This window comes from Manacus candei, unplaced genomic scaffold (assembly GCF_025592945.1).
Source record: "Manacus candei isolate 608988 ecotype Guabito, Panama unplaced genomic scaffold, ASM2559294v1 h1tg000014l, whole genome shotgun sequence".
Classification (NCBI taxonomy): Eukaryota; Metazoa; Chordata; class Aves; order Passeriformes; family Pipridae; genus Manacus; species Manacus candei.
In genome coordinates, this window is record NW_026138062.1 from 21,018,613 (window position 1) to 21,030,947 (window position 12,335).

Below are 12,335 nucleotides of genomic sequence, written 5' to 3' on the forward strand. Positions count from 1 at the left end.
GGAGCTGAGGGATGTATTAGTCAGATGTGCATAACTTACTGGACCATGTTTTTAACTCTCATGACACAGCTGCTAGCGTGATGGAGCTCCTGTTCAAAGGACATCTTGGAATAGGAAAGGAGAAAGTAAAGACTGTCTACAGGAAAGGTTAACATCACTACTTTCATCCCTTTTCCACTCCAACATACTTCAAAGTGTACTCATTGTTTCAGGCATCCTGGAAAACACCTGTGACCAGTGCACGTACTGTATGTGCAGTAGTTACGGAGAAGGATTGTCCTTTTAGCTGATGTCAACTGTGCAGCTTTACAGAGGGGAATACAGACAATAGAGAGGGCTAGAAGCATGTTAAGGAGGGTTAGGAGAATGGCAGCTTAAAATCTGAAGCCAATCAGCTCTGTTGCCGCAGTTCTGTGGGATACAGACTTAGCTGACCGTGACTGCTACAGGTCAGCTGTGTACTTTATAGAATGTCCAAGGGAAGCTGTAGCATATGTGATATGTAAGACAGTGTAACCAGTAGGATTCTTAAGGAATTATTATTGTACTGAGTCTCTGACTCTAGAAGGATGTGTAAGGATGCCACTGAAATTAAAATTTCTGTCTTGGTTCGGCTTTCTGTAATTGGTTTTGAGCAGTCTTCTAGTCAGCTTGATGCTTCAGCTCTTTAAAATAAGCAAGACTCCTGGCTATAAGTAATATGTCATTTTGAATATTGAAGTTATTCAATAGTACTGGGCTCAGTTGGTTAGAGCATGGTGCTAATCACACCAGGGGCTTGGTTTTGATCCCCTTAAGGGCCATTCACTTAAGAGTTGGACTTGACAATCCTTCTGGGTCCCTTCCAACTCAGAATATTCTGTGACAGTCTTAATAGTTGTTGATTGCTACTGTTGTTGATCCTTTTGTTCCTTACTTATTTTTCCTTGAAGCCTGATCTACCTCTCTCTTTTAGATGTGGTTATACCATGTAAATCTCCAAGTTTCCAGGATTTGCCCTGCTTTCAGAGTAAGCATCCCTCTTTTAGGGCCATTATACCTGTCTGCCTCTTCTCCAACTGCTCCGCTGAGTGGCCCCACCTCCGTGGCTTTTCAGTGGGAGCTAAAGGAGAATGCTAAAACGAGCCAACCCTGCTTGTTATCCGTTCCCATGCTGTGCTGAGAGGTGCACTTGATGTAATGAGAGAAACATTTATGGCAAAATGTAACTTGTCTGCTTCAATCTCCTTGCTGTGTCTTAAAAGGAACATTCTGAGCGTACAAGGCTCTGGGAAGAAGAAGTTTAGAATTCTGCCCTGCTTCACAGTTAATACATCTGATGCCCTGTTCAAATTATCTGAATTGCCTCTAGGCTTTGGGAATGGGGAACTAATCTCACTACATCCCTCATTCCCAAGGGAAAAAAAATGCATTTTTTTCTTTTGTTCATTTCCTCACTACTGCCTAAACAAAATATTCCCTGTTTGCGATGGTAGACTTGTTGGCTCTAATAAGTAGAGTTGATTTTACCCCTCCCTTCTTCCCCCAAGCCAGACTCCTTTCTTTTTTATTGTGTAATACCTACTTCCCTTGCCATCAGTTACCACTTCACTGCCTTGGCAAGGTGGAACAGAAATGCAGATAAGTAGTATATGGCCATGCTGTGAGCCAGCTGACAGAGGGCAGGTTTGGATTAGGTATTACAAAGAAATTCTTTGGTGTGAGAATGGTGAGACACTGGCACAGGAGGTCCAGAGAAGCTGTAGATTCCTGGAGGTGTTTAGGACCAGACTGGGAGGGGCCCTGAGCAACCTGCACTAGTGTAAGGTGTCCCCTGCCCATGGTGGGGGGTTTGAACTAGATGATCTTTAAGGTCCCTTCCAACCCAAACCATTCTATGATTCTATGAACTTGTTTGACCCTTCCATTTGGTTTCTTTCCAATATGGTCTTAGAAGGCAAATGTACTTGAGGAGACACATCTGGCATGACTTTAGCAGTCAGCAGTAAGTCCAAGTAACATTTGCTAGGTTTGATTTCTGGTTTTGCCTTTGCATTTTTGTGGTTGCGGTCTGATGAGAAGAGTGTAACATCAGTGCCCATGCACTTTTGTGTGGCAGGGGTTCCTGCGCACGTGCTGCAAATAGCTGGCTACTTCCGTAGTGAGGGGTTATCTCCTGGTCTCCAGCTTGCCTGTAGAGTAGGAAAGTGAATCTTGTTTGATTCTCTACAATGTACTGTGGGCAGTCAATTTTTCTTCACACTGAAAAGCATTTAACATGGTAGAGGAAGGAATATGTTTAGGTTGAAGCAATGTTATAATGGTACCTACGCATATAGGCTGATAGTTGCATGGTATGGAGTTACTATAATGCACCAAAACCTCCTTATGGTGATCTGTTTCTGTGAGGAAGAAAATGAAATAGTTGATAGATTTTTGGCTTGATACATGATGAGTTGCTATCTTTTTCTGGTCTGCAGAAGACTAACTAGATGCACGTCTCAAACTGTCATCACGGGTTCTTTTTAAAATAGCAGTCAGGAATAGGATTTGCCTGTGTAAAATTTTTTCTGGTAAACGGGGTACTGTCAATTTTGTGTCTAATTGGAACTGCCATTAAGCCCTAGAACTTTAATTTGAGAAGCAGTAAAACTTAAGCTGCCTTTCTCTAAGCAGAATTAGCTACCTGTAGTGATTAACATGTGCTTCAGAAAAAGCAGGAGCAGGCTGAATCAGCTTCAGAGTTGGTGAATTTGGCACTGCTGAAAGAAGATGCATTTGTTTGAGATTTGAAAACATAATCATGAAGATTTTAATCTCTTTTGATGCTTTATGTAACAGAACACCATGTGATCTCAGGATCTATGGTGTCGTCACTGTTCGCCCTTCTTGTTTTTCTTGATCATAACCAACCACTATTAAACTCGGCAAACTTTGAATTGAAGCAAGTGGATAATCTTTAACAGGCAAGGCTTTGCAATTCTTGAAAGTGCTGCAGAGTTCAGGACTTGTGGTTAATAGTGGAATGCTAATGCTGATCTTATGGCCACAAAGGACTGAGAGGTATTTCTTCCGACCCTCTGTCTGGGGGAAACTACTCAGCAGGTACTAAATAGATGCCTCAATGAAAGTAACATTTCTCCAGAAACAAGGTCCTGAACAAATAACCATGAAAGTGTTATTCTTGGAGCTGGAACAGCATCTGAAGAGGTATTTATATAAAGTTTTTAATATGTAGCTGCTTGATTTATTTGTTTTCCCTTTTTTTTTTTTTAATGGTTCCTTTAACTATTTTGTTGTCCAAGTACTTAAAAATGCTTCTTCTAAATCAAGGTGCTTGGCACTTGTTAGACCTATTTCAAGCTAGGAATATCATACTGGTTGAGAGTACTGTCATGCAGAGTTGTTTACTTATTCAGTGAAAATCTACATGTCTTGAAATATTTACTGCAGAATTTAAAATAATCCATATTATAAAATGTTTGCCATTACAGTACTTTTCTTTCCTCTTTTCAAAAAAAATGTTGTTCCAATTATTCCAAATCTTAAGTGATGTAATACTAAACCAAAAATGGGAATTTTAATAGGGTTTGTAACTTAGTTGATAATAAGTTTATATTAATTCAAATACTTTTTCATACATAATATACACTATCTTCTGTACTGTCACATGATTAAAGAGAATTTTAGTTAATCAGTCTTGTTAAATGTTTGGAGAGGCATTGAAATACAGCTTAGTCTTCTGCAAGTTTCATTTATTAACCTCCTTTTCCATATAAATAGTGAAATATGAAATACATGTTTTTGATGTGGTTCCTTTTTAGTGTTTAAAGTAAATAGCAAGTAACTTGGTGAATCAGAAGAATTATTTTACTGAGTTAAAAATACATGACAGTGGGGGGGAGGGAATTGCCTTGACTCTTCATGTTGCAGAGTTGTTTTTCTGTGTATAGAAGGCAAATACCCATCTGTGGGAGGAAGCATGGAGTTTCTGATCTCTAAACTTCTGATCTCTAAACTGGTGCTTTTGTTATGGCACACCCTTTAAATCCAACCCCCTTGATTCTATATAAATTTTGACAAATATCAACTAACACATATATTTAACTTGACATTTTTGTCAAGTTATGTTTGTGGTATTGCCTGTGGAGAATAGCTTTTATCTCTGAATGGTGCCTCTTCAAAGAATAAAAAATTATACATTGAAAACCTTTTTCTAAAAGCTCAATTTTAATTTTTTCAGTAATCAGCAGTTTCTGAAAACATGCTTGAACTTTTAAATGGACATTGAAAATTATACTAAATTAATCTGAATGTGTAAGGAACCAGTCTAATGGAAATATTCTGTAGTAGCAATTGATATATGATGGCAACAGGTATGTTATGAAGGAGCAGCATGTGTATGCAGCAGTGACTGGTGTCATCATATGTTACTGAACAAGAAAGGTAGTACTGAGAAGATTGTTTCCTACCATGAACCAAGTTATTCCATGAAACGTGTAATGAAAAAAATATGGTGGAGTAGATGTGTGATTTTCATTAACCTTTCTGCATTTTATTAAAAGGTTTTGCTGTAACTGACTTTTTTACTGATACACCTAGGAGCGTGTTGTGTCACCTCTAGTCATAAACCAAAGTCTGCATCTGTTAACATTATACAGAAAATGTTTACAATTTTTCCTGTAGTCTTATTCAGCAAGCTACTTTCTATTCTCGGTTGCTTTTGTTTCCTCTAGTTTCTCTTGCAGAGATGCTGCTTTTCCCTTTGTTGTTTTTCTGTGGGTTACAGTTGGCTGGCTGTCACGTCACCATTGCAAATGAAGGTTTAACTTCTCTGGCAGCTGTTCCTGGCTAATATTGAATACAGTTCTATGTTTTCTCCCAAAACTGACCCTGCTGAATGCATGGGTCAAATGCAAAGAAGCATTTACCTTTTTCTGGTTAGATGCAGAATTTGAGAGAGAGCATGCAGTTGTGTGTCGCTTTCTGGAGGAAAGAGGAGCACTTAGAAAAGGGATCCCTAATGTCTATGTGCTATTGGAGAGCTGTCTAGCACTAGGCAGCTGGAAATGGGGATATCAAGGGATAGAAAACCCACTATATTTATGGACTAATTGTTCTTACTGTTTTTAAAAGACAGGCTTTAATTCATCATTAGGCAAATATTAAATAGTTTTACTCTAATGTGAAAAAATAAAAGTCTAACAACCCAACCCCTGAAACCTATTCAAAGGTAATTTTTCACTCAAGTCACATCTTGATCCTTCCAATGACTTAAAGGATCCTTTCAAGTACCTTGACTTCTTTTCAGTCTATAACTAAATGTCCCCAACCCCAATCTCGAAATCGGCTCAGTGCTTCTTTTCTACCCGCTTCATCTTATCAACAACTTGTTTTAAATGCTGAGTTCTTCAGAAATGGGGCTGAAAAACAGGTTTGGGTAAACTAATTCGAGGCAGGAGCCTATCTGAGTTGCAGCAGGGCTACCCTGTGACTCAAACATTCACTTGTAAATATTTTTGTTTATAGTTGTCATGACTGCTTCTACTTGAGCTGCTGATTGATGTTGCTGTTCACCTGGCCAGGGCCTCTAGCAATTATCAGTAGCTGGGAAGAGTCAGAGAGGAATTCCCCTGTTCTGTACCTGGATGGGAGGTTGCCTAGAGTGGGTTTTAGAAGAGATGACTTGTCCTCTGTGCTTGATGGGACACTGCAGCAGTCATTGCCTGGCTGCATTGGCAGAGCTGGAAGAGGGGCTTTAAATCCTGTATCACAGCAAGGATTTTCTCTCCTTCCCATGTCTTGACAGGGTGTCACAGCTCATGGTGTTGATGCTATAGAAGAATGGCCACTGGGCTAACACCCTTTGTGAGAATGAGGAAACACACCTGGGAGCTGTTTTGGACTCCCATGCATTACTAAGTGGGTTACTCATCTCTGACTTCTGATACTGGAGTTTTTTGGGTTTTGTTTTTGTGGGGATTGGGTTTTGTTTTAAATTTTTTTAGGCCACAGAGGTTTAGGGTGTCATTGTAATGTCAGTGGTTTCTGGAGGATGAAGTAATTGTTTTTCAGAAGTGATACATACCTGGCATAATATATACGTGAGCTTTGGACCTTGTTTTGTACAAAAGACCCTTGGAACATCTAATGAAACATTTTAGGTGGATATCCACCAGAAAACTGGCATCAGCAGTTTTAGGGAGCAAACAAGACTGCTTCATAAACGGTGTGCCACTCATAAATTTAGTCGTCTCTGCATAATGACAGTTACCCAGATACTGATTAGGTATGGAATAATATGCTGTAATCTTTCCTTTGCAATGTGTATTAAAAGATTAAGAGTATGTTTTCTGCTGTTTGCAGAATGTCTACCTCAAGGGTGGCTAAATGTGCGTGGTGTCTGCCCCACGTGGCCACCATGGATCCAACAGCCTCAGGTACTTGCTGCTTATAAGCTAGAAGATGCTGTCCTGTGGAAAATGAGAGCTTCTTACTGCCTGAGGTTCCTTTAGAGGATCAGTAGGGTTACTGAGGAAGGCTGAATCACACTTGAAGGAGAAACAGGCCATCAGGATATTCGGGCTTTATGTAGATGACCTGGACCAATGCCAGCTATTCACAGTTTCTGGCCTAGAAGGTACTCCAGGGACATGTTCAAAATATGCTGAGCCAGCACATCTGTGTTCTGTTCTTTTTGGTTTGCAGTGTGGCAGGGTTACAAGAACGAAGTGTTGTGCTAAAGTAGGTAATACATCTCTAAAGCCAGGTCAAATTAAAATTTCGATCTGGTTGTCTTTAGGTAATTTTTAAGTTTTTAAGCACACCTCATTTCGCAGTCTTACATATTTTCCCAGGTATCTTGCGTTCTATTTCAAATCAATATTGCTTTACAATTTATTCCTTCAGCAAGGAGAGTGTAAATGGTATTTATATAGAGATACTGTATTGGGATTTCTGCGGTTGTGAGTCAGCAGGATTTGTGTCTCTTGATTTACTGAAGCTATGCCTGGATTAAGAAGCCTGTGAGTGCTTTCACACTCCAGAGTCGAGCTTTACCTGTTTTTCAGTGCTGTACAGAGTTGAAGCATAGGCATTCATCGAATTCCTCTCATATCCTTGTTTTCCCAGGAAAGGGGGTGGAGGAAGGTACAGGTTAGGCAGGAAATCATCCAACAAATGCTCGATTTGGTGGCTGATAACGGGGAACAAGACTGGGATACACTGCACTGTGCAATAAATCAGGTCACATTCTTACGTGTTTCTGGAAATTCTCCCCCTGCTTCCTGACTGGTGATTGGTTGGAGGTACATGGGGTTTGATTTCTATAAATTAAAATCTCCATTCAGGTATAAAAATACCTTTAAATACACTACAGTGAATTCAACCTGTTAAAGTGCAGTTCTGCTTCGGTGGAACAGCAGGTCTTGAATTTTCCTTATTTTTTTTTAGGTGGTCACCAAATGATAAACTGTGTGTTGAGGCATAACTAGAGTAGATTATTTTGACCACTCAGAGATTAGGAAATATGGTATTAGGAATTTTTGTAATATGCATGCATTAGAGCCAGAGGAGTTAATCTGAAAGTTTGCTTAATTGTTCATTGATACTGCTGATACCTGTCAAGCTGTGTGCCAGTGATTGCAGAGGGATTGAAATTGTGGGAATGTAAAAGGTCAATTGGATAGAGATCTGTTGTCTTAATGTATTTGCTAAAGAAGAAAAGTGGCATTGAACTCACAGCTTATCGTCTTCATTGTCCTACACGTGTTAACGAATTGCAGTGTTGGGAGTTTATTATTATTTAACAGAATGGGCTTAAAAATCGTTCTGCACAGCAGGGTGGTAATGAGCGATCTGCCACCTCACAAGCTGAGAAGGGGTCGACCTCCATCTGATCCCGAGGTGCTCATTTCCCACACGGAAGTCTTACTTTGTTTAGTTTCCTTACTTTTCTCTTCATCATTGGCTGTTTTTACTCATTTCAGTAAAAGCTGGGGTAGGGCACTTCGTTCCAAACTTCCTGAAGACCATAGGAACACGCAGGTTAATTGCAGAGGTTTTGGTTTTGTTCCTAGCAACTTTGAGTTGGCTTCTAGTCTGATAGGTTTCTGGCGTGGGAAATACAGGCATAATATTAAGTGTTGCACTGAAAAATGGCCATCAAAGGGCAAATGATATTCAGTGAGAAGTGTAAGCCAGCTGTTAATGCCATATAAATACTTTTTTAATAAGCATGACTAAATTATTAGCCAATCCAAGATTTCCAATATAGTTTCAAGGGGAACAATTAGAAAAAGGGGAGGAGGTGGGAAAAGAGGAAGGAATGGATTCAATAGTTAAAACAAACAAAAAAGGCACACCGGGTGTAAGCTTTACACCTGTGGATGGAGGGTCTGTGGATGGAGGAAATGGAGGGGCTTAAGGTCCTCCATCCCCCATTTCCACAGTTATCACCACTCAGTAAGACAGTATTTCCATTTTGTGGAAATGTCCCAGTGGGGCTCTGGGATCCACTGGGACAGCTGGGTCCCACTGGGAGCCCCAGGATCTCACTGGGATCCACTGGGAGCCCCAAGACCCCACTGGGAGCACTGGGATCCAACTGGAACCCTCCAAAAGCTCCAGGATCCTCCAGAACCTCCAGGATCCTTTGGAAGCTCCAGGATCCCCCAGGATCCCTCTGGGAGCCTCCAGAAGCTCCAGGACCCTACAGAAAAGTCACTTTTCTGCAACCTTAAGGAAACAGAAGATATTAAGAATTTTAAAAATAATAGAAGGTGACCCTTCTCAGTTACAGGTTAATTTGACTAGTTTTTAATTTGATTACTAAATCTCACTATGTGCTATCGAGGTAGTCTGGGGTGGGTGGATGTCAGTCATTATCCTGAAGTTCCTCCTGGGCTATTTATCCTTTTGGTCAGAGATGCCTTTTAATACAGAGAATTTCATCTTTCCAAACGCTCATCATGTCAATGTGCCAAACTCCTTCCTATACTTGCCATGTTCTTTTCTTATGTTAGCTGTAACTTGAAATGCTTCAGTGACTCTCTTTCCTCCCCTCTTCATTTAATTTTGGAGTATGTGCTTGAAAAATATGTTGTACAGTTACAACAAGTGGGATTAAATGCTACTGTAAGTGGTTTTTACCTTGAGGTGTTCTTCTTGCCTTTGAGAGAAGCATTACACTTGAAAGAGCTACACATGAGACTAGGGAATTGAACACACTTTATGAGTTAAATCTAAAATTATTTAAGCCTAATTTCACACAAAGGAAAAATTAATTTCAGCTCCATGCTTTGGATAGTGAAACTTAGAGGTTGTAACATTTTATCACTTTTCTATATATACTGATTTATGACACTAAGCATCTTTTCCCCTTCCATACTGGGGCAGTGTCAGCATGCAGAATGATACTGTATGCAGCTCTCTGGAGAAAAGAAAATCAATTCCTGGCTCAGATGTCTCACTTAAAACTTTCAGGATGCTAACATGGTTGGTTGATTTCTTCCTTTGCGGTTCTTGCTCAAGGGCACTTGAGAGGATACTGAGGAGGGCTTTTTCACTCTTAATGAAGTTAAATATTTTTCACTTACTCATTTTAAGGTTGGATCTTGTTGGATCATGTGCTTCCCAAGCTACATGTTACTGAAAATGTATAGCTCTGTTAAATTTAAGTGGAGTAGCATCTGGATGTAATTTCAGGTTTTGAGTTATGATAGACCTCAGTTGACTCTGTGGGGAGACTTTAAAACTCAATGGATATACATAGAACAGGGTCCTTCATCTCAGCTACATTGCTAGATGGTTATCTGTGGATGATCTCAGGAAGGGGGATGCCATATATCCCTCTCTAAGCATCCAGATTGCTTTAAGATGGCTCATATTTCCTTGCAGAGTTCTCTCTGACCAGTAAAGAGTGGATCCTCTTTGTTTGGCTACATCCAGGTACTTGATATGGACCTAATGTTTTGTTTTGTCAGCATTTGAATTGGTAGAATCACAATATTCTCATTAAAAACAACTGAGGTTGACTTAGCAATTAGTTGCCTGTCAAAGAGAAAGAGGATATCCTCAGAGGAACCAGTGAGAACTGCTCCTTGTTTGTCTTTTGATCTTACAGGGTTATCTTCTTGCTTTAAATGCAGCCTTCTGTCTCTTGTGTGGAGCTCACAGCATGATACTTCTGTGTATGCACTGTGATTAGAGATGCTGTCAGGTTATTTCCAGAGCCCCACTAGGGTGTATGTATTCTTTCCACTAAATATTTATTTAGTTATGCTTGCACATCTGGAAAAAAAAAAAGAAATTATAGCACTTCATTTCACTAGTGTCTTGCATAGTTTTCCCTTTTATGTTTTTTTTTTTTTTTAAATCGAACTAACCCCAAATTTCTAGCAAACTAATAAATTGAATTATAGATGCAAATAACTTAACTATAGGGGAGGAAAAACACACATTTAGGAAAACTGATAGAGTAATATCTCATAGCAAGAGCTTCTTCAATTTAGAAGTATGTAAATTGAAATTTGCAGAATTCAGTCTAGAAATGAAATATATGTTAGCCTTTGGAGCTGAGCAGTAAGTTCCCAAGGGTTTGGTTTCTTTAAATCAAGATCTTATCTAAAGATTTGGGACTGGAAAAGGAAGTTGGCTGAGATTCTATGATCTTTATTTAGACTATCTGACGTGGTGGGCTTGTGGGGGTGTGTTTTTTTGATGGTGGTTTTCCTTTTCTTTCTTTTTTCTTTTGTTCCCCCCCCCCCCCTTAGTCTGCTAAAACATATATATATATATATATATGTGACTGACCATGGGGAAAAAAGTTCCCTGGACAGCTTCTCTGGTTATATGCCTTTACTGAGATGAAGAAAAAAAATTATGGCCTATTGAAATAAATAAACATTTAGTCCTTGATGTCAGCTGCAGCCAGAGTTTTCTCGGTTGGTTGTTAGCTTGGAGCAATTTTGTATAAATTGGATATTGGCGGGGAAGGGGGGGGGGGGGAAGAAGATGTCTGTCAATACACAGAGTTTTGAATTTATGAATTTTAAGGGAGAATAATACTCTGCCATTTATTCACCATTTTTAGATGCCAAGTGAAATGCACAGTCAGATGGAATCTAATCACTGTAGCCTTTTCTTGAGGAAAAAGCAGATTTTAATTTTAACCTCTTCGGTACTTGTTATTCTGTAGTTGGGAGTCCACAGCCTGTCTATAGCATAAGATGAAAGTGTGCTGTGACAGAAATTGCTGTTTTCTGATATGGTTTCTGGTGTGATGTCTTTTTGTAACATAATCAAAAGACAAGATTTATTTTAAGTTCAGGAGATGCTTGTCTAGGACTTTTAATGTTACAATCTGAAGGGAGCATACTTTGACAAGACACTTGAAAGATATTTTTTAAGTGAAAGAGTATTTTAACACACACAGAAATATGCGAAACCAGACTTGCATAGAGACAGAATGACTCTGTGCTGCAGCTTACCTTATTACGTGCTTAAGATGAAAAGCACTTTTCTCAAGTGCTAAACAGGAATAAATTGAGACAAGAGGAAACTATTTGGTGGGAGAAACAGTTTTTAAGAACTGAAACACTACAAAAGGTGACGCCTACTAAAAAGTCCTTGATTACCGTATATGGAGGATCAAAGGTGCTGGTGAGATACTTCTTTGCTATATTGTAGTCTCCCCTGCTGGTTTCTCAGTAACCCATCTCGATCTTCTATTAGTTTATGCAGTTTGTGAACACCTGGGGTGCTCCATAGACATGCAGGCTTCCTAAGTCTGTGATCCCGTGTGAGTGGACTCAACAAACGGCCTTCGTTGCATATCCAGGGCTAACGGGCATAAATTTGTCTAGCGAAGTGCAATCCCAGAGCGGCTTTACAGAAATGGGGAATTCTGCAGCCCTTCTCACCTCTGCTCCCAGGAATGTAAGCTTTTGCAGGAGTCTAAAATCTTCTATTATCTGTTAATGAGGTGTTAAAAGAGGTGGTTAGAAGGTTTTGAGTCACAGTAGACATCTTGACGCCCTTCTAATGTGAAATGGAGTTTGGAGGACTATTTTCCTTAAATCTTCCATATACTGTTTTATTTCATAAATGAGATATTTTTAAAAAGCAACATCAACCCCCCAACCTTTAAATATGCAGTTCAGTCTCTGTCCTTGTCAGGCAGATAACGTGGTGTTGAAATGAGAACGTCGGAGATAGTGGTGCTCTCCCCTCCTCCCCAGAAACTCACCCCAGTTTCGGGGATGAAAGTAATTAATGTCGTGGGGTTTTTTATTTCCTAGATGATCCGAGCGCTTAGACCTTTCTCAGCCCTAAAGGGACACTTATGGTTTGCTTTT

The 12,335-nt window shown here is 39.7% G+C and overlaps 1 protein-coding gene across 4 annotated transcripts in view; it reads left to right on the forward strand.

Moving 5' to 3' along the window:
- Positions 1 to 12,335, forward strand: part of TSC22D1 (TSC22 domain family member 1) — a 93,678-nt gene that overhangs the window by 75,576 nt on the left and 5,767 nt on the right. Inside the window, exon 1 of one of the 4 annotated variants that reach the window (XM_051778682.1) lies at positions 2,678 to 3,189. The exons of the other annotated variants lie outside the window; for them this stretch is intronic. Coding sequence (XP_051634642.1) covers positions 3,104 to 3,189 — 86 coding nt within the window. The 5' untranslated portion in view covers positions 2,678 to 3,103. Of the gene's footprint in view, positions 1 to 2,677; positions 3,190 to 12,335 lie in introns of those variants that run through there. 4 annotated transcript variants of the gene reach the window in all.